The sequence below is a fragment of the Macaca mulatta genome, chromosome 19 (assembly GCF_049350105.2).
Source record: "Macaca mulatta isolate MMU2019108-1 chromosome 19, T2T-MMU8v2.0, whole genome shotgun sequence".
NCBI classification, from domain to species: Eukaryota; Metazoa; Chordata; class Mammalia; order Primates; family Cercopithecidae; genus Macaca; species Macaca mulatta.
In genome coordinates, this window is record NC_133424.1 from 16,224,005 (window position 1) to 16,245,314 (window position 21,310).

Here is a 21,310-nt window from a genome sequence, read left to right on the forward strand (position 1 = left end):
TAAGGCCCTCATCCAACATCCTATTTCCCAGGTGGGAAGACTGAGCCCAGGAGGGGCAGTACTGACCAGTCACAGCAAGGATGAGGCAGAATGAGGACTCCATTCAGGGTTCCCCAGCTCTGCCCTTCCCCTGCCTGGACCCTATCTGTTCCCTCTCATCCTTACCCTCCACATCCCTGCTCTGTCCTCTTACACTGAGTCCAGCCTCCAGATTTGCTCTTCCAGCTGGGCTCTTAATCTCCAGAATCTGACCCAGGTAATCCTCGGCGGGGCTGGATTGTTTGTTCCTGCTCCTAGCAGTCAGGTCTCCAACAGGGCCCTGGGCTGCCTGGAGGCAGGACTTGAACTCTATCCAGCAGCAGGGGGGATAGAGGCTTATCTCTTCCAAGTTGCCTGATTCAGCATCCAGAAGTGGTGCATGGTGTCCTGCTGGCCCAGTCTTAGAGAGGAGCGCAGGAGATGATCTGGAACAAGGCTTGGCTTGGCCTGGCTCACTTGACACCTGAACTCTCAAGTTCATGCTTTTATCTGCCACACACTCAGTAGCCACTCTTCAAGAGCAGGTGTCACACAGTAGAAACTCTATCTGACCCCTCTCAGCTTACTCTTCACCTTATGTGGGAGGTGCTGAGACCTGAGGATCCAGTGCCCTTGCTGTGTCACCCGAGCTGGTTCTTCTGCATCCAGCTGGTCCCCCACACCCAGGTTTTGGCCGGCTGCCCAGACACAGGAGAAGCACCCAGGCTGTGGGGATTGGCTGGGCCAGCTCAGCCCAACCCAGCCTCCCACAACCCTCCCTACATCAGGGGCCAGGGGCAAAAACCTCTCAGAAGAAGGGGAGAGGAAGTTGTGTGGGACAAGCTGCTCCTGACAGAAGGTGCCAGGGTGGGGGTGGCGGGCCTGGGGCATCCTAGCCTGTGATGGAGAGGGGCACTGGGCAAGGGGTTGGGTGTGCGAGCCCCTGGCCTTCCCACATTCTCCATGGCTGCCCAAGGCCCAGGCAGCTCCTGGGTGCTGGGCTGGAGGATGGGTGGGTTCCTAACTGAAACCAAGCCCCTGGCAACCTCCCAGTGATTCAGGCTGGGTCTTTCTGGACTTTAATCAGTCTCTCTCTCTCTTTCCCAATCTAAGTGCTTACCAGGTAACTGGAGGTCACTTGGCTGCTGGTTTTGGCTGGGCCTTTGTGGACTTTACCTCTCAGCCCCTGTTTATCCATCCGTGTTTACCCTCCCTGTTCTACCTCCAGCACTGCCCATCCCTGCCTCTCTCCACTGTCCCTGGAGCTCCCTGGGCCCTTCCCTGGGCCTCAGGGCCTCACCTACCATCCCATCTGCCCTGCAGAATGCCACAGCTGAGCCTGTCCTCGCTGGGCCTCGGGCCGGTGGCAGTATCCCCGTGGCTGCTCCTGCTGCTGATCGGGGTCTCCTGGCTCCTGGCCCGTGTCCTGGCCTGGACCTACACCTTCTATGACAACTGCCGCCGCCTCCGGTGTTTTCCGCAACCCCCGAAACGGAACTGGTTCTGGGGTCACCTGGGCCTGGTGAGTGTGGCAGCAGGATGGGTCTGGAGTCTCAGAGTGAATGGACTTCCTGAGGGGTCTGAGGTTCAGGGAGTGCGGGTAAAGGGGTGGGCTGGGGTCTGGGGTAGCAGAGAAGCAGGGGAGGCGTCTTACTCATTCCTCTGCTTATTCACTCATTTCTGTGCTGTGCCAACCCAAGCCCTTCTCACCTCCTCGTCCTCCCACTCCTGGCCTGCATCGAGTCCTTTTCCTGCCTGTCTTCCCACATTAGCGGAGAGAGGCCACTGCGGGGCTTCTGGGCAGAGGGTTGGCTGCACAGAGAGGCGAGTCCCTGGCATTCCCACATTCTCCGTGGCTGGACTCGAGGCCTCCTGCACCCACTGTCCAGGGTCCTCTCCCTGCCTCGCCTATTTCCTGTTATGAGGGTACAGGTGGGCCCGAGGAGAGGTGTGGGCTGTCTCTCACCTCCACCACATCCGGAGGCACCTTCCTCTTATCTTGTTCCTCCCCAGTAAGATGTCCCAATGAGGTCCTGTTGCCAAACCCACATAAAAGTTGGTCACTCACTTCCCCTTTCAGAAGCCTTCCCTGACCTTTCTCCTCCCCCAGACCTTGCCCTCTGACTTAGACCTGCTCTGCCCTTTGGGGAACGTGGTCTCAATCTGCTCATTGCAAATGGCAGGATTGATGGGTGTGTCCACAGGTGAAGTGGGAGGGTGCACAGGACGCATTAGCACAGAGCCTGGTGCAGAAGCTGCTCCCAGGTGGGAGACACTGTCCTGATGGACGGTCAGAGTCACCTCTGCTCCCCTAGTGGCTGCTGAGAAGGGAGGGTCCCCTGTGTGCAGAACATTCTCCATGGGAGGAACTGGAACCTGTGTGGCTGGCAGAGGAACCAGTCAGGGCATGAAGGGATGTGAGGACCAGTCTTAGGGACATGTGTTGAGGCCATACTGCTCCCCACAAATCTCTCCTGTGAGGACCTCCCCATGTGGCCGCCTCTGGGCTGAAATGACTCCCAGAACAAGAAAATCTTTCCTCTCAAGCTAAGCAGACCTCTGTGAGTGGACGGTGTGTCTTTTCCTTCTGCCTTGGGATGCGCTCTTGGGACTTGGAGGTGGCCCCGAGAGAGAGAGCAGGAGGAATGTAGACAGATAGATAGGTAATAGGATAGATGGATGGATGGATGTACAGATAGGGTGAATAGATGGCTGGCTGGCTGGATAAGTAGGTGGGTGAGTAGATAGATAGATAGATAGATAGATAGATACATACATACATACATACATACATACATACATACATACATACATAGATAACAGGATAGATGGATGGATGGACAGATGGATGTATGGATTGGATGGATGGATGGATGGATGGATAATACATACATAGAATAGTAGATCGGATGGATAGATTAGGTGGATAGATATCTAGATTAGATATGTAGGGTGGATAGATTAGATAAATGGATAGATAGCCAGATGATTGATAGATAATAGTATAAATGGATAAGTGGATGAATGTACAGATAAGATGGATGGATGGATGGATTGATGGGCAGATAGATATATAGATAGAAAGGTTAGATAGGATGAATAGATTAGATACATAGATAGATGAATAGATAGGTAGGTAGGTAGGTAGGTAGATAATAGGCTAGATGGATAAATGGGTGCACAGATAGGATGGATGAATGGATAGATAGATAGATAGATAAGATAAATGGATGGATTAGATAGATGGATAGATACATAGAAACATAGGTATATAGAATAGATAGATAGATAGATAGATAGATAGATAGATAGATAGATAGATAGATAGATATGTAGGTAAATAGATGGATAGGTAGACAGATAGGTAGATAGGTATATAGATGATAGATAGGTAGATAGATATATATAAGAGGAAGTTTATTACGGGAATTGGCTCACAGGATTATGGAGGCTGAGATGCTTCATGATCTGCTGTCCGCAGGCTGGAGAAATAGACACTAGCAGTGTAACTCAGAGTCCAAAGGCCTGAGAAGGTGGAGTTCTGATGGCCAAGGGCAGGAGAAGATGGATGTGCCAGTCCCAGAACAGAGCCAATTAGCCTTTCCTCTGCTTATTTGTGCTACCTGGGCTCTCAAAAGATTGAATGAGTTCTGCCCATACTGGGGAGGGTGGTTCTTCCTTCTTCAGTTTAACCAAATCGAATGCCAGTCTCTTCTGGAAACATCCTTACAGACAGATGATCAGCTATCTGGGCATCCTTTAGCCCAGTCAAGAGGACACCTAGAATTAACCATTACAGGAGGTGATGGCCCCTGCCTTGTTTGCAGGTCACCCCCACGGAGCAGGGCATGAGGGTCCTGACTCAGCTGGTGGCCACCTACCCCCAGGGCTTTAAGGTCTGGATGGGCCCCATCATCCCCGTCATCCGTTTTTGCCACCCCAACCTCATCCGGTCTGTCATCAACGCCTCAGGTACCACCTGGAACACTTGGTGGTGGGTGCTGCGGTGCATTTCAGGCCTGCGAGTCCCTCTGTCCCCAAGCTCCCGTTTGACCCCTGCAGTACTCTGGCCTCTCCTTTCCTTCTCTCTCAGCCATCTTCATCTTTCTTTCATGTATTCACCAATTCCCATCTCAGCATCTCCTCTCTCCATTGCCCTCTGACACCCTGTCCTGGTGTTCTGGGCTGCCCTGAGGCCCCAAGAGACTTCAACCCAAGGCCCTGTCCTGGAGGAACCCCCAAGTTTAAGGAGGTGGATGTGGATGGAGACATCCCCAACTTCATGGGGTCAAGAAAGGGCCAGAGGGAGATGGATGATAGCCCAGAGAAGAGCAAGTTGTCTGCTGGGGCAGGCTGGAAGCCTTCCTGGGGGAAGAGTTACTGGAGCCATGTCTGGAACAATGAGTAGGAATGTTTGAAAGGAGAGCGCAGGGTGATGCAATTGGGCATCGTTAGTATTCAAGGCCCCTTGCCAGGTCTAGCATCACCTTGCCTGTCGCAAAGCCTAGAACAATGAGGAGGACTTGTGATTGGTGGAGGATCTGGACTGTTATTTCCATGACGTCCACCTCTGGTGTGGGTCAAGTCCTTCTACCCCATCCTGTAGTTTGTCTGCCCTAAATTCATTGCTCTCCTGCTGCAGGCCCTGGGAATCTCCAAAAGGAGACTCCACCCCAACTTGGGGCCATCTCCTTGACCCCTGTGCTTCCCATCTTGGACAGGCCAGGCTGAGCAGGGGAACAGGCAGCATCCTACAGACGATGACTCTGGCCTCAAAATGCTGAGTGACTCTGGGCTGTTTCTCAGCTGCTGTCTCTGGTTATTGAGGTCTCTTTCAGTTGTGAGTGGTGGAAACCCAACCTGGTGTGGTCTAAGCAAAGAAAGAGAATCTATTGATTTTAAAGTCCAGCGAGGATGGCCTTTAGGCATGGCTGGATCCAGGTCTCAAACAACGTCATTGGGAATCTGCCTTCCTCTCTTGGCTTTAGCTTTCTCCACGCCACTTTTCCTTTCAAGACAGCCTTTCCCTCATGACATCAACAATAAGTCCCAGAAGCTCAATTCTCACGGGAAAGCCCACATTTCCCCCAGAGTTCCCAGAAAAGGCCCATGATTTACTTCTCCTGGCCTGGATCACAGGACCAATTTTTCACCCAAACCCTGTGTCTCCGATTGCCCAGTCTTGGCAGGCCTGGGTCTTCCAGAGCTACTGTTTTGGGGGCACAAAGAAGTTTGATGGTTAAGGACTCAGACCATGGGTGCAGATAGACCCAGTCTCAGGCCTCAGGCTTGCCATGGTCTGGGACTACGGGCAAGTGACTTTATCATTTAGAGCCTCAGTCTCTTCATCTGGAAAATGGGATGAAATGAAAGCCCAGCCCAGGGAACATGGTGTGTGGATCCACATGGGGAAATACTTTTTCTGTCTGTGTAACTGAAGGACTGGAGAGTCCTGTGTGGAGGATGTGAGGAGGAAGCCCGGGGCGGGGCTCAGCACTGAGAGGAGGATGAGATGCTGCTTGAAATCCTCAGGGTGAGGGCCTCGAACTCCTCTCTTCAGATCCTTCTCTCTCACAGCCTAGGAGAGCTTGAATTGGGTTCTGTGTCTTTCTCTCCAGATTCACAGCTCGGAGGAAGGTCTCCTATACATACAAAGCCTGGTGTGCACCTTTGGTGATGTGTGCTGCTGGTGGGTGGGGCCCTGGCACGCAATCGTCCGCATCTTCCACCCCACCTACATCAAGCCTGTGCTCTTTGCTCCAGGTAGACACTGCACTGGCCACGCCTTGCCCACAGTTGGGGTCTCTGTGCTGCCTCCAGTGGATTGCGTGCCCACGTGCAGACAGGAGGAGCTGTGGTGGAGATGCCACTGCCTCCCTCTCCCCTGGACTTCCACCTGTCTGACCTCTGTTCCTGTTTGCTCATGTCTGGGACATGTCTGTATGATGGCTGTTATATGGTCAGGTCTGCTGTACGGCTATGTCTTGTCACGTGTATATTTACACGTGGGTCCTGGTTACACCTGAAATGTGTTATACCTGCTTACATCTGGTGTATCATTCCAACTGGGGCCATGTAGAGCTGGTCATGTGTGGGGCTCATCTGTGGCCAAGGACATGTGGGGCAATGTGAGGGCCTGTTTGGTTCTTGTCTCAGGTGCTGTTTGACATTGCCGTTTCCTCCTGCTGGTCACATCTGGGCCATGTTTGGGGCTTGTGTGAGGTCTGGGACCCAGAGTCCCTACGTGAGCTGTCTGAGACATTATTTGAGTCTTGTCTGAGGCTGTGTTATAGTATGTTTGGGTCATGCCTAAGGAACAGTCTGGATCACATGTGGGCTATGTCTGGGACGTTAAAGATACCATATTTATATTCAACCCGGAGCCTGTATGTGGAACACGCGTTTAAGGTCATGTTAGACCATCTCATGTCCATGTTAGAGCATACTGTCTCATGTTAGGAATTGTCATGTATTTTGTGGCCATGTCAGGACATGTGAACACATGTCAGGGTCATGTCTCATGTCCAGGTCCATGTCAGAAGATGCCATGCCAGGAGATGTCAGAGAGTGCTGGGGCAGACAGGGTGTCCTAGGTCCTCGTGAAGGCATTCTGTAGAGTGCCGAGCTGTGCTCAGGGGTTGAGGAAAATGTTGGGTCATGTAGGAGGCGTGTCAAGGCATGCTGGAGGCCCGACATAGCTTCTCCGTGCCAGGTTAGGCAGTGTCATTGCTGTACTGTGCTGCCGTAGCCTGGTCTGGTCTTCCCTCCCCTCCCCCATCCTCCCTTCTTCCTCTGCCTGGTCCCCTTCCTGCTACGTGGGGCTTGGAGGGGAGAAATGCAAACCTCTTGCTGGGAGCCTCCCCCCACCCCCAAAGTTCCTCCTTCACCTGCCTCCATGGCCCCTGATTGTCCTCATTTATGTCAGCCGCCATTGTACCAAAGGACAAGCTCTTCTACAGCTTCCTGAAGCCCTGGCTGGGTGAGTATCTGCAGGTGAACAGGGCTGGGAACAACCTGGAGGGCCAGGGGAGGGAGACACCCTTGCCCATGGCCCTTGGCTGCCCTATTAGGGGATGGGCTCCTGCTGAGTGCTGGTGACAAGTGGAGCCGCCACCGTCGGATGCTGACACCCGCCTTCCACTTCAACATCCTGAAGCCCTATATGAAGATTTTCAATGAGAGTGTGAACATCATGCATGTGAGTTATTTGAAGCCAAGGTCCCAGCTGCAGCCTTTGGCTGGGGGGATCAAAGACAGATCTGGTATGGAATTTTGGCTCTGCTTGTGCCATTGGGTCATTGCTCTTCCTCTCTGAGCTTTGGTTTCCTCATCTGTAAAATGGGGCTAATCATCCCTACTTAAAAGATAGTCAAGGTGATGTAATGGAGTCATGTCCCTGGTGCATAGTAGGTGCCCAGAGGTGTCTGTTTCTATGTTTCCGTCACCCAAGCCCTGTAAACTCAAGAGGGGCATGACGACAATTACATAGTAGCTATTGCTGAGAAGAAACAACCTGAAAGCTCATTGGTTTAAAGCAGTAAAGGTTTATGAACGCTGATAAGTCTGTGGGACAGCTGGTGGGTTCTTCTGGATGTGGATGGAAGGGATCACTCATGATACGAGAGCAGCCTGGGGTCATGTAGGCAGCCTTGCAGGTGTTGGCCGAGTTCTCTCACATGTTTGGGTTTTGGCTGGCTTCAGCTGGGACCCCTGGATGTTCCTTCCATCTGATTCTCTCCCTCCAGAAGGCACCCCATGGTTTACAATGCAGACAGGGTTCCAGGGAGTAAGATGAGGTTTAACTTCATTCGTTATCACCTCATCATTTTTACCACATTGTATTTTGACATCAAAAGCCATTAGTCCAACACAGAATCAATGGCGGGGGGTAAAATAGGCTCTGTCTATTATTGGGAGTTGCTGAAAAACCACATTGCGAAGGGTGTGGATATGAGGAGAAGGGAAGGATTGGAGCAAAAATTTTGTGAAGTGTTTAGATTTTTTTTAACTTTAAAATTGACGTTAAGCTAGTTGCTGTTTCATAAATTCTTCTGGAAGAACAAGAAGCTCCTGGGTCAGAGACAAAGGATAGTTTTACTATTCATGAAACAGAGAGGAGTATGTGTTTCTTGTTAGATTGCATTTCTTCTCCAAGCCTCTCAAATCCCATGGGCTGACACAGGTGGGCTTCTTTTTTTTTTTTTTTTTTTTTTGAGACGGAGTCTGGCTCCGTCGCCCAGGCTGGAGTGCAGTGGCTGGATCTCAGCTCACTGCAAGCTCCGCCTCCCGGGTTTGCACCATTCTCCTGCCTCAGCCTCCCGAGTAGCTGGGACTACAGGCGCCCGCCACCTCGCCCGGCTAGTTTTTTGTATTTTTTAGTAGAAACGGGGTTTCACTGTGTTAGCCAGGATGGTCTCGATCTCCTGACCTCGTGATCCGCCCGTCTCGGCCTCCCAAAGTGCTGGGATTACAGGCTTGAGCCACCGCGCCCGGCCACAGGTGGGCTTCTATAAATGCCGGCTGACATCATATATTGCATTACAGGGAAGGGGCATTAGGCTTAGGAATCTGTTTTTATAGCAAGCAGAAGCAGCATATCCAGGGGGTGTCCCTTATCCTCAAAGTTATTTTCTGCAAACACAACTCTGAGAAAATTTTCAAGTTAAGAATATCAGTGTCTTGCATTTGTGACATGCCCAGAAAGGGTGCTCAGGACTCATGGAGGACTACCTCTGCAGACATAGGTATGTTTTGGTAATCAATTTATAACAATGCAGATGAGGAAACCCAACATTTATTAAACACTCACCATATGCCAGAAACAATGCCATGTGCCCATTCCATGACACGAGTACATATTGTCTAATTTGATTTTAAGAACTCTGTGAAGGAGAGATGATGTATTTCTGCCCCATGGCAGATGATGAAACTGCAGGTCTGAGAGATTAGGGAGCTAACCCAAGTTCACCCAGCTAATGAGTGAGCTTGGCGTGGTGGACCAGTTTCTAACGTGGATTATATGGCTCCAAAGCACATCATCTTAACTGTTCCTGAAGATTTGACAGGTGTGATATAGGGTAGGGTAGTGAATTGACTAATGGCACACAGAGCACAGGAGCCAGAGCTGGAACTTGAACCTAGGTCTCCTAACTCCCAATCTTGGGTCTTCATCTCTTAATAGTAACAGCTTTTGCTTGCAGCATAACCTGGTCCTCTCTGGGGAGGGGTCCCAGGGGAGAAGATGAAGAGGCTTATTCTGGGGAGTGCATCTTGACGGTTGGGGTTGGAGAGGTGCTCAAGGGAGCAAGGAGCCTGCCCCAGCTCCATCCCCTTCTCTGGCTAGGCCAAGTGGCAGCTCCTGGCCTCAGAGGGCAGTGCCCGTCTGGACATGTTTGAGCACATCAGCCTCATGACCTTGGACAGTCTGCAGAAATGTGTCTTCAGCTTTGACAGCCATTGTCAGGAGTAAGTTCTTGCCCAGGGTCTGGGATCTTGGGCCGTGGACCCAAGGTGGGTAGGTGGGGGAGGGAGGACTGAGTGGGGAAATCAGACAAACCTTCCTGGAGTTTTGTTATACCTGATCATTGAAGGACTGGTGTGAATTTTATCTTGAGGTTTCTAGGGACTCATTAAAAGGGTTCGAACTGGTGGGTGTGGTCAGAGCGGGTCTCTGTCAGGGACTGACTGTAATGTAGCACTAAATGGAGTTAACACTGATGCAAAGAAGCTAGGGTGGAAGCTGGACCATGCACTAGTTGGAGGAGCATAAAGTCCTAGCTTTGTGAACAGCTTCAGGAAGGAGAAGGGGCAAGACTGCATACTGGGAGGGAGAGAGAGAATAGGAGCATAATGTGCAAACTATCCTCCGGGTGCCTAGCGGCATGGAGGCATCTCACAGAGATAGGATGCAGGGAGAGATAAGAGAGCCTGGAGAGTTGATTTCGTGCTGATCCCCACCCTGTATCTGTGGGGTCATCTGTTCCTGGATACTCCGTTTACTGATAGGAGGTAGCTCCTGGCTACTGGTGGGAGGTGCTCCTGGGGCTTCAGGTGTATTAAATTGTTTCCTCCCTTTCTGCCCTTATCCTGCAGGAAGCCCAGTGAATATATTGCCGCCATCTTGGAGCTCAGTGCCCTTGTGGCAAAAAGACACCAGCAGTTCTTCCTGTACATAGACTTCCTGTATTATCTCACCCATGATGGGCAGCGTTTCCGCAGGGCCTGCCACCTGGTGCACGACTTCACAGATGCCGTCATCCAGGAGCGGCGCCGCACCCTCCCTAGCCAGGGTGTTGAGGACTTCCTCCAAGCCAAGGCCAAATCCAAGACTTTGGACTTCATTGATGTGCTCCTGCTGAGCAAGGTGGGCTTCTCTGGGATCTGAATTCAAGAAGCAGAAGGGAGTTTCATGTGAAATGTCAGATGAAAGAATTTGAACTTGATCCAGAGGGCACTGGGGAGCCATGGAAGGTGATTGAGGAAGGGAGGGACAGGTCAGAGATAGGTTTTGGAGATGACTCTGTGGAGTGCACGTAGCAGGGAGCTGCTAGGTTTGAAACTGACAAGTCTGGGAGTTTGCTCTATTTACAAGCTAATGAGTTAATTGGCCACATTTCAATCTATACATCTATGTCTATGTCTGGGTCTATGTTTATGTTTTTGCCTATATCTTTCTATATCTTTGTCTCTGTTTGAGTTTGTGTCTTTGTCTATGATTGTGATTGTATGTGTTTGTCTTTGTCATTGGCCATATCTGTATGTCTTTGTCTGTATCTGTGTCTTTGTCTTTGTCTATGTTTTTACCTTTCTTTCTTTCTTCCCTTCCTTTCTTTGCTTCCTTCCTTCTCCTTCCTTCCTTCCTTCCTTCCTTCCTTCCTTCCTTCCTTCCTTCCTTCCTTCCTTCCTTCCTTCCTTCCTCCTTCCCTCCCTCCCTCCCTCCCTTCCTTCCTTCCTTCCTTCTTTTCTCTTTTCCTGTTTTTGACGGAGTCTCACTCTATCACCCAGGCTGCAGCTCAATGGCGCAATTTCGGCTCACTGCAACCTCTGCCTCCTGGGTTCAAACGATTCTCCTGCCTCAGCCTCCCCCAGTAGCTGGGATTAGAGGCACCCACCACCACGCCAGGCTAATTTTTTTGTATTTTTAGTTGAGAGGGAGTTTCACTATTTTTAGTCTTGAACTCTTGACGTTGTGATCTGCCCGTCTTGGCCTCCCTAAGTGCTGGGATTACAGGTGTGAGCCACCGCGCCTGGCCATATTTTTGTCTTTGACTGTGCCTGTGTGCCTGTGTCTGTTTTTATCTGTCCATGTTTATGTCTACGAGTGTTTGTGTCTGTGGGTGTTTCTATATCTATGTCTTTGTTTATGTCTATGTTTATGTGGATTTGTGTGTCTGTGTTTGGGTCTAAGTCTATGACTTTATCTATGTGTGTCTGTGTCTATGTCTGTGTGTCTATGTCTTTGTCTATGTGTATTTCTATTACGACAGATGCATTAAACCTCTAAATCAGAGCAGCCCATGTCTTGCTCACGGCAATACTATCAGCCAGAGTAGGATCGTGGCACTGACTTTCCACCCCCAAGTCAAAGTCCTCCAAGGGCAATGCAATGTTTTCACCTGTATGTGCAGCACAGTTTGTACCCTAGGAGAGGCACCCTACATTATGAGTTCCAGCACATTTTCTACAGAGAGAGAGAGGGAGAGAGCGTGCGAGAGAGAGAGAAAGAGAGAGAGAGCGAGAGGAAGAAAGAGAGAGGGCACCAGCTTTGTGAGAGATTATGTGCTTTGTTCTGGATGCCATATTCCATAGACTTACAACTCAAATATCTCCAGGGAGGTAAGATTCATTTACCACTGTAGAATGTGGGCAAATATCTTTGAAGCAATACTTAATCTCTAATTTCCAAAGCAAATTGCCATTTAATTATCCTGTAACCCAGGTTGCCAGCAACTTTTTCTCGGAAAGTTTTCATCATGCAGAAACATGAAAGCATCCATGGGTCATTGAGTCTTCCCACTAGGGACCAAAGGAAAGGCAAGGAAGCCGGGAGGAAGTCCATGGGGTTGGGGCTCTGGCCATGGTGACCAGTAGGGGTCTAGGAGTGCAAGATGGGCTTGGGTTTCTGGAAGGAGGATGAATCTTCAGAGCTTGTCTCAGATTAGACTCAAGAGCCCTCAGAGGTAGTGTGGCTTTTTATGGGAGTGGGGGTTGGGAAATTATTGCCTTCTCTCCAGGATGAAGATGGGAAGAAGTTGTCTGATGAGGACATAAGAGCAGAAGCTGACACCTTTATGTTTGAGGGTGAGGGCCCCAGTGTGGGGCTAGAGTGGGGACTTGGATCTCTTCATTCCAGGAACAGGGTGGGTGGATCCCTCGCACTTCCCATCCCCCTTTCCCCATCTTCCATGAGGCCCAAAATGCACGGTTGCTGTCCACCCTTGGGTGCTCAAGCAGCCCAGAGACCCAAGCCTGCCTTGCTGCCTCCCAGGCCATGACACCACGGCCAGTGGTCTCTCCTGGGTCCTGTACCACCTTGCAAAGCACCCGGAATACCAGGAGCGCTGCCGGCAGGAGGTGCAAGAGCTTCTGAAGGACCGTGAGCCTAAAGAGATTGAATGGTGAGTGCAGGTGCTGGTGGCTGTTCCTGAGCCTCTCTCATTGACTCTGTTCCCCAGGTGGGAAGGGGAGGAGGGGTTGTTTTTGTTGATTCTTCCACTGTTGCTTAGTGGGAATAGGAGCAGAGGACCACAGGCAGGACTTAATACCCAGCCTGACTGTCTGGGGAAAGGTTACAGGCCGTTAGGTTACAGAAAGACCTGGGCTTCTGAGAGAATTGGTGATGATATGTGAGGACAGATAACGCCACTTAGCACATGTTCAGCAAATGAACTTCCCCTCCACTCTCTTCCTTTTCTCCCAGAAATATCATTTTTTTTCAAACATCTTCACTTGTTGAATGTTTGCTCTTCTGTTCCCTAATTCCTACCCTTCTGTCCAGTCCAGGGATTTATAAGGGAGACCTGGGGGTAAAAGTCATCCATTCTAGTCCAGAACACCTGCATCGTTCATCCATCCCGTCCTCATTCAGCAAACGCTCCCACACTGCATTCCCACCCCCACATCTGTGCACAGCATCTTTCTGTGCTCTGGAGACCTGGGAAGGATCCAGCCCAGGGATCTGTTTTCCAGGTGCTCCCAGCCTGGTGGGGGAACTGTCCCTGGGCAGGACTCTCCCAGCCCACGTGGGCAGGGATGGGGTTTAGAGTAAGAGAAGCAGGACTAGGGGGATATAGAAAGTGTCTCAGTTGAGAGCCTGAATAATGATCAGTCGATAATTGGGTACAGTTGGGGAGCAGTGCCCTAGGTCAAGAAGACCACCTGGGGTCTTTGAGGGAGGAAGAGAGAGAGAGGAGAGAGAGAGGGGGAGAGAGAGAGAGAGAGAGAGAGAGAGAGAGAGAGAGAGAGAGAGAGAGAGACAGCAGAGCAGGGTCAGGACAGAAAGGAGGAGAAGGGGAGAGAGAGGAAAAGACTGAGTTGTGGGTTGTGGTGAGATGATAAAACTGGAGATGGTAGCAGGGGCTGGTTGTGGAAGCCTCTGGGAAAATGTTAATGGCTTCAGTTTTAGCCAAGGGCAATAGGGAGCCATGAGAAGTGTTTGAGCAGGGGAGGGACAGGTCACATCTAGGTACCAGGAAGATCTTTCTAGGGCTAGTGTGGAGGGTGGACTGGAGAGGACCAGCTATAGAACGAGGGCACAGTGGGGACATTCTAAGGCCTGAGCCAGGCCAGGGGCTGGAGGAAGGAGAGGAAGTTTTGGAATGAATGGGTGTCTTGGATTCAGTGTCCTCCTGTCCACGCCTTTGCCCAGCACAGCAGTCCTGGGAGGGAAATAAACATTTTTATGCTTTTAAAATAAAGAATATTTTTGCAATTTTATTTTTTAAAACACATTTTTATTGATGCATAATAGATGTACATAGTTTTGAAATACATGTGATAATCTAACATATGCATATAATTGATAAAGATCAAGTCAGTGTTCTTGGGATATCCATCGCTTGAAATGTTTATCTTTTCTTTATGCTAGAAACGTAACTAACACAAGCAAACTATTTCAGAATGTGGAGAACATATTGTAAACTATAGTGAGCCCAGTGATCTCTCGAGTGCTAGGTTTCATTTCTCCTATCAAACCTCATATTTGTACCCATTAATCAACTTTTTCTCATCCTTCCCTCCCCTCTGCCAACCTATCTTCTTTTTTCATGAGATCCACTTTTTCAGCTCCCACATATGAGTGAGAACATGCGATATCTGTCTTTCTGTTTTTGGCTTATTTACTTACCACAGTGACCTCCAGTTCCATCCATGTTGCCACAGATGACAACATTTCAGTTTTTTAAATGACTGAATAGTATTCCATTGTGTATACACACTACATTTTCTTTATCCATTCATCTATTGGTAGACACTTAGGTTGAATCCATATTTTGGCTGTTGTGAATAGTGCTGCAATAAACACGGAAGTACAGATATCTCTTCAACAGATTCATTTTCTTTCTTTGGGATAGAAATTTCTTGTCTTTCTTTTCAGTAGTGGATTTTCTAGGTTATACGGTAGTTCTAGTTTTAGTTTCTTAAGGAACCTCTGTGCTGTTCTCTGCAGTGGTTGCACTAATTTATATTCCCACCCACAGTGTGTGAGAGCTCCCCTTTCTCCATGTCCTCACCAGCATCTATCGTTGCCTGTGTTTTTGATAAAAGCCATTTTAACTGGGATGAGACGATATCTCATTGTGGTTTTGATTTGCATTTCTCTGAAGATTAGTGACATTGAGCATTTTTCCATCTACCTATTGGCCATTTGTATGTCTTCTTTTAAGAAATGTCTATTCAGATCTTTTGTCCGTTTTAAAATCAGATGATTTGGTTACTTTTCCAATTGAGTTGTTTGAGCTGCTTATATATTCTGGTTATTAATCGCTTGCCAGATGGGTAATTTGTATTTTCTGCCATTCTGTGGGTTGATTCTTCACTTTGTGGATTGTTTCCTTTGCTGTGCAGAACGTTTTTCTTTTGATATAATCTCATTTCTCTATTGCCTGTGCTTTTGAGGTCTTACATAGAAAATCTTTGCCCAGACCCAAGTCCTTTAGTATAAAACCAAGATTTCAAGCAAAATTATATGTGTAGTTAAAAAAAATGGTCAAAAGACTTTATGATAAAAATGAAGTTCCTTTTTAAACTCCACCTTAGCAGTGACTACAGTCAACAGTTTTCTGTGTATTCTTCTAGAAAATGGCTATCCCAATGCCAACATTTATATGAACTCACACTGTGACTTTTATTTATATGAACACGTACTATGCTTTTCTTTGTAAGTGAAAGTCCACAAAATAGACACAGGTCTGCATATTATCTCTGAGATCTTTTACTTTTCTCAAAATATTAGGCCGGGCGCGGTGGCTCACGCCTGTAATCCCAGCACTTTGGGAGGCCGAGACGGGCGGATCATGAGGTCAGGAGTTCGAGACCATCCTGACTAACACAGTGAAACCCCGCCTCTACTAAAAAAATACAAAAAACTAGCCGGGCGTGGTGGCGGGCGCCTGTAGTCCCAGCTACTCCCGGAGGCTGAGGCAGGAGAATGGCATAAACCCGGGAGGCGGAGCTTGCAGTGAGCTGAGATCCGGCCACTGCACTCCAGCCCGGCGACAGAGTGAGACTCCGTCTCAAAAAAAAAAAAAAAATATATATATATATATATATATAAATTTTGGAAAATGAGTTTTTTTTTTAATTTGTTCTTTGTCTTCGACAAGTTTTAATTATATATGTTTAGAGGCACAATATGATGTTATAATATATATGATATATGTATACATATATCAACATAGAAATGAGCTGAATAAACTATACAGCACTCAGAAAAAAATAGCATTAAGGCACCCTGTTGAGTGAAAAAAACTTACAAGTATATACATAAGTACATGTAAAACAGCAAGAAGTATATAGATATATATTTATAAAAATGAATGATTTATAGGTAGATGATGGAGAGATAGATGATTGATGGATAGATAGATACGTTGATATATGTATATGATATATTTATGATATATGATATATATGATGTATGTACACAACCTGAAATTATTAAATCGAGGTAATGAACAAATCCATCACTTTATGTATTTATCATTTTTGTGTTGAGAACATTTGAAGTTTACTTTCTTAGCAATTTCAACTAATACAATACTTTGTTTACTAAAGGCACGAGGCTGTGCAGCAGATCTCAAAAACTTATTCCTGTTGTCTAACTGAAGCTTCCACCCTTTGACTAACTTTTCACCCTCTCTGTCCCTCCCCCAGCCCTGGCGTCTGGTAACCACCATTCTATTCCTATTTCTATGAGCTTGACTATTTTAGTCAAGATAAGTAAGATAAGATTATTTAGCCAAGATAAGTAAGATCATGTGTGTTTGTGTTTCTGCACCTGGCTTACTTCACTTAGCATGAGTTCCTCCAGGTTCTTCCATGTTGTGGCAAATGAGATAAGTTTTCTTTTTTAAAGGCGAAATAGGATTCCATTGTGTATACATACACACCACATGGGAAAAGAGCATTAAGTTACAAAACAAATGATACAAAAGAGTTCTTCTTGCACCAAATGAGACATTACAGATAAGACTAGGGTTTTCCTTAACAATCCTGCCACCCCACCTAAGCCTTTCTCATTCTCCAAAGGTGTCTCTAGAGCCATAGATTTGTTATCTATCTATCTATCTATCTATCTATCTATCTATCTATCTATCTCTGTATCTATGTAACTATGTCTCTATCTTCTGTTATCTATCTCTACTTATCTATCTACATATTATCTATGTATCTATCTATATCATCTATTTATCATCTATCTATCTATCCATCAATCATCTATCTCTCCATCACCTATGAATCATTCATTTTTGTAAATATATATCCATATACTTCTTACTGTTTTACAGGTACTTACGTATATATTTGTAACTTTTTTCCACTCAACAGTGTGCCTTAATGCTATTTTTTTTCTGAGTGCTGTATAGTTTATTCAGCTCTTTTCTATGTTAAAGAGGACATTAAACATTTTCAATTATAGTAGATATTTCCAATTTGCCTTCCAGAGTGTCTGTACTGATTTACCTTCTCACCTGCAGTATGTGATGAGACTAGTGATCCCTATTTCCTCCTTTTGTGTAGCTGTATAGTATTCCATTGTGTGGCTGTTTATCTAAACATTTTCCCATCGATGTATATTTGGCTTGTCTCCAAACTTTTGCCAAACTGGGTGTGATGCAGTCAGCATGTGTGCACAGTGACCATTCCTTACATATATAAGCATCTCTGCAGGACAAATTCTCTAAAGTGCAATTGCTGAATCAAAGACCATTTGCACTGTACAATTATTATATTTTTTGAGACAGTTTCACTCTTGTTGCCCAGGCTGGAGTGCAATAGTGTGATCTCAGCTCACTGCAATCTCCACTTCCCAGGTTTAAGCAATTCTCCTGCCTCAGCCTCCCGAGTAGCTGGGATTACAGATGCCTGCCACCAAGCCTGGGTAATTTTTTTGTAGAGATGAGGTTTCACCATGTTGGCCAAGCTGGTCTCGAACTCCTGATCTCAGGTGATCTGCCTGCCTCGGTCTCCCAAAGTACTGGGATTACAGGCGTGAGCCACCGTACAATATGATTGCAAATCCTTTACTATTAGCTGAGTTTTATGGCACAAACTTTCCCATAACTTTACCAATAGTACTATTGTATTATTGAATTTTAAATCTGGACCAATCTTCATATTTCTTCTTTTGATGGACATTTAAAAAAATAAGAGTGAAACTGAACATCTCTTGCATGTGCTGATGTTATTTGCTTTCTTTTTATGGAACTGATTTTCTTATTATTTTTCCTCTTTTTCTTTGGACTGTTTAAAAGTATTTACTTTTAAGAATGTGTATTAAGATTGATTTTTTTCTGCCTTGTGTTGCAAAATATTGCCTTTTAACTTTTGGAGGGTACTTTTGATTAATTTCTATGACGTTAAGTTGGTTCACATGTTTCTTTCAGAACTGTAAAATCTATCCATTTCCCAGGATTTTGTTTGGGGTGGGTGGGGGTCCCTTTACCAAATGTGAAGTTTTCACTTATTCTCATGTCTTTTTCTGAGCTCTTTGTGCTGTTCCATGGGTCTGTTTTCTTGTTTCTGCAACAGTGCCACACTGTTTTTATTCCTGCAACTTTGTAACAATTATTATTATTATTATTATTATTATTATTATTATTATTTTATTTATTTATTTTTTTTTGAGACGGAGTCTCGCTCTGCCGCCCAGGCTGGAGTGCAGTGGCCGGATCTCAGCTCACTGCAAGCTCCGCCTCCCGGGTTCACGCCATTCTCCGGCCTCAGCCTCCCGAGTAGCTGGGACTACAGGCGCCCGCCACCGCGCCCGGCTAGTTTTTTGTATTTTTTAGTAGAGACGGGGTTTCACGGTGTTAGCCAGGATGGTCTCGATCTCCTGACCTCGTGATCCGCCCGTCTCGGCCTCCCAAAGTGCTGGGATTACAGGCGTGAGCCACCGCGCCCGGCCGTAACAATTCTTTTTAAAAGTTTATTTCGTTACAGGGAGAAAACGTCTCACTTGCAAACAGAGAAGCTGATAGTTGTGTCTTTGCTCCCTTGATAAGGATTGGGGCTGGGTGTTTCCTTAGGGACGACTTGGCCCAGCTGCCCTTCCTGACCATGTGCATTAAGGAGAGCCTGCGGTTGCACCCCCCAGTTCCTGCCATCTCCCGCTGCTGCACCCAAGACATTGTGCTCCCAGACGGCCGGGTCATCCCCAAAGGTGCCCACAGCCTCAGGGGGAGGAGCCTCCTGGGTAGGAAGAGGAGCCCCTCAGGCAGGGGTACTTGTCCTGATGGCCCCCTTCTCTCCCACAGGTGTTATCTGCCACATCAGTGTTCTCGGAACCCATCACAACCCAGCTGTGTGGCCGGACCCTGAGGTGTGGGGCCCCCTCCATCCCTCTGTTTTTTGTCCATTCCAAGGCTCCTAGAGGAGGGGGCAGGATTTTCATCAGGAGAATCCAACATCGCCTCCCTCCAAGACACACACAACTCTCTCTCTCTTCAAGGGTCGTGGACTGGGAGACCCCATCCAGCAACCCTTCTTGATCTCACTTCCAGGTCTACGACCCCTTTCGCTTTGACCCAGAGAACATCAAGGAGAGGTCACCTCTGGCTTTTATTCCCTTCTCGGCAGGACCCAGGTAAGGGTGGCCTGTGTCTGAGGTGGGGACGGGTTGATGGGTGCAGGGGTCTGGGCATGACAGTGGGGAGAAGGGGGACATTGTAGATGGTCCGAGTTCCAGCTCTCTTTCCCTCACCTCCTCTGGAGTTTATGGGAAAAGGTCCATAGAGTAGGGTTGGGTTGGTCCTAGAAGGGTCTGTGGTGTGCTCAGAGCCCTCTCCCACCCCACCTTGGTCTAGGCTGGGGGCTGGAGCTGGGCTAGACTTGCAGGATATGCAAGCCCACATGGGGATCCAGGCACGGATACCCACTTCTCTATTCCTCAAACTGACCTGGGCGGGGTTGGGTGTCCCAGGCCAGGTTTTCAGCTTGAGGGGGCCAGGATGGGGCTCCTGGGTGCAATCAGAGTTTCCATCCCTCTCCCCAAGGAATTGCATCGGGCAGGCGTTCGCGATGGCTGAGATGAAGGTGGTCCTGGCGCTCACGCTGCTGCGCTTCCGCGTCCTGCCGGACCACACCGAGCCCCGCAGGAAGCCGGAGCTGGTCCTGCGCGCCGAGGGCGGACTTTGGCTGCGGGTGGAGCCCCTGAGCTGAGTTCCGCAGAGACCCACTCTGACCCCATTAAAATGACCCCTGATTCATCAAAAGTGAAGCACAGAATTACCCTATGACCCTATTCCACACTCCTGTATTGCATCCTAGATACCTACTCAAAATAATTGAGACAGGTGTTCAAACAAAAAGACGCTTGTGCATGAATGTTCATGGCAGCCCTATTCACAGTGGCCAAACGATGAAAACAACCCCAAGGTGTATATTACCAGATGAAAGGATAAAACAAAATGTGGTCCATCCATACAATGGAATATTATACAGCCATAAAAAGGAATGAAGCAGTGATCCCTACTACACTGTGGATGAACCTTGAATACATGATACTGAATGAAAGACATCAGATGCAAAAGGTCACACAGTGTGCGGTCCTTTTATATGAAATTTCCAGAACAGGCCAATCTGAAGAGATGTATAACAGATTGGTGGCTTTCAGCAGCTGTGGGGAGGTGGGACTGAGGAGCGACTGCTAATCAGGATGGGGTTTCCTCCTGGGATGGTGAAAATGTTCCGGACCTAGATAGTGACGAAGGTAGCACGACATTGTGAGTGCACTAAATGCTGTTGAATTGGACACTTTAGAATGGTTGGAATGGTGATTTTTATGTGAATTCTACCTAAAAATGCTATTATAGCTCATATATTCTTCTTTCCATCTGGATTATTCACACAGGAATATGTTGTGAGCATCTTTCCATGACATTAAATCATCTTAGGAAACATTATCTGGTGTTCTTCAAAATGTGTATGTTAAGTATTCAAATCACTCTTAAATGTTTTAAAAGATGTAATTTTAGAAAATAATGTAAAAGGGTTTTGTCTCAGTTTGTAAGATTTCTTTTCATGCACATTAATGGCTTGAAGTATCATTATCAGTTAGAAATCGAGTTATTCTTCATCAAATGACTTTTGGAGTAGAGATCTTATTTTTATAGCAATAGATGCACAAATATTCCTGTAAGATACAGGTGTGGTTAGACACGTTTCTAGAACAGGTATGCCCTGCGAACTCCACAGACACTGATTGTTTTTGTCCTATTAACAAATAGACCACTGAGAAGGGAGAAGGTGGCATTTTAGCTCTCCCAGGTAAAAGTGCTTTTCATCCTCACACCAATTTTATGGAGTGGACGCTAACTCTCTTGCTCAAGGTCACTCAGTGAGTGGCAGAGTGGGAATAAATCTGGTTCATTTGGCATCAGAGGTCATGCCTTATCCTACCACAGAAGTGATTTTCAAAGTGACCCTCTGCCCTAGGTGCATCAGATCACCTGGGTGAGTAGACGAGACTTTGATAGGGGGTGCCTTTTTTTTTTTTGAGACAGAGTCTCACTCTGTTGCCCAGGCTGGAGTGCAGTGGCACGATCTCGGCTCATTGCAACCTCTACCTCCCAGG

The 21,310-nt window shown here is 47.6% G+C and overlaps 1 protein-coding gene across 13 annotated transcripts; it reads left to right on the forward strand.

The window, feature by feature from the left end:
- Positions 1-731: 731 nt before the first annotated feature.
- LOC718349 (cytochrome P450 4F3) lies at positions 732-20,639 on the forward strand. 13 transcript variants are annotated; one of them, XM_015123187.3, is made up of 13 exons: positions 732-877; positions 1,342-1,540; positions 5,637-5,781; positions 6,944-6,997; positions 7,089-7,216; positions 9,362-9,483; positions 10,111-10,381; positions 12,252-12,318; positions 12,506-12,635; positions 18,765-18,898; positions 18,993-19,057; positions 19,239-19,321; positions 19,731-20,639. In XM_015123187.3, the coding sequence occupies exons 2-13, from the start codon at positions 1,343-1,345 to the stop codon at positions 19,894-19,896; spliced, it is 1,563 nt and encodes a 520-aa protein (XP_014978673.3). In that variant the 5' UTR covers positions 732-877; position 1,342; the 3' UTR covers positions 19,897-20,639. The 13 variants fall into 13 exon arrangements, 9 of the variants coding, with proteins under 9 accessions (XP_014978673.3, XP_001112302.3, XP_077834257.1 ...); XR_013409139.1 differs by lacking the exon at positions 5,637-5,781 and adding an exon at positions 3,846-3,990 and having other exon boundaries at positions 733-877; positions 18,993-19,081; positions 19,203-19,321; XR_013409138.1 differs by having other exon boundaries at positions 733-877; positions 18,993-19,081; positions 19,203-19,321.
- The last annotated feature ends 671 nt before the right edge of the window (positions 20,640-21,310 follow it).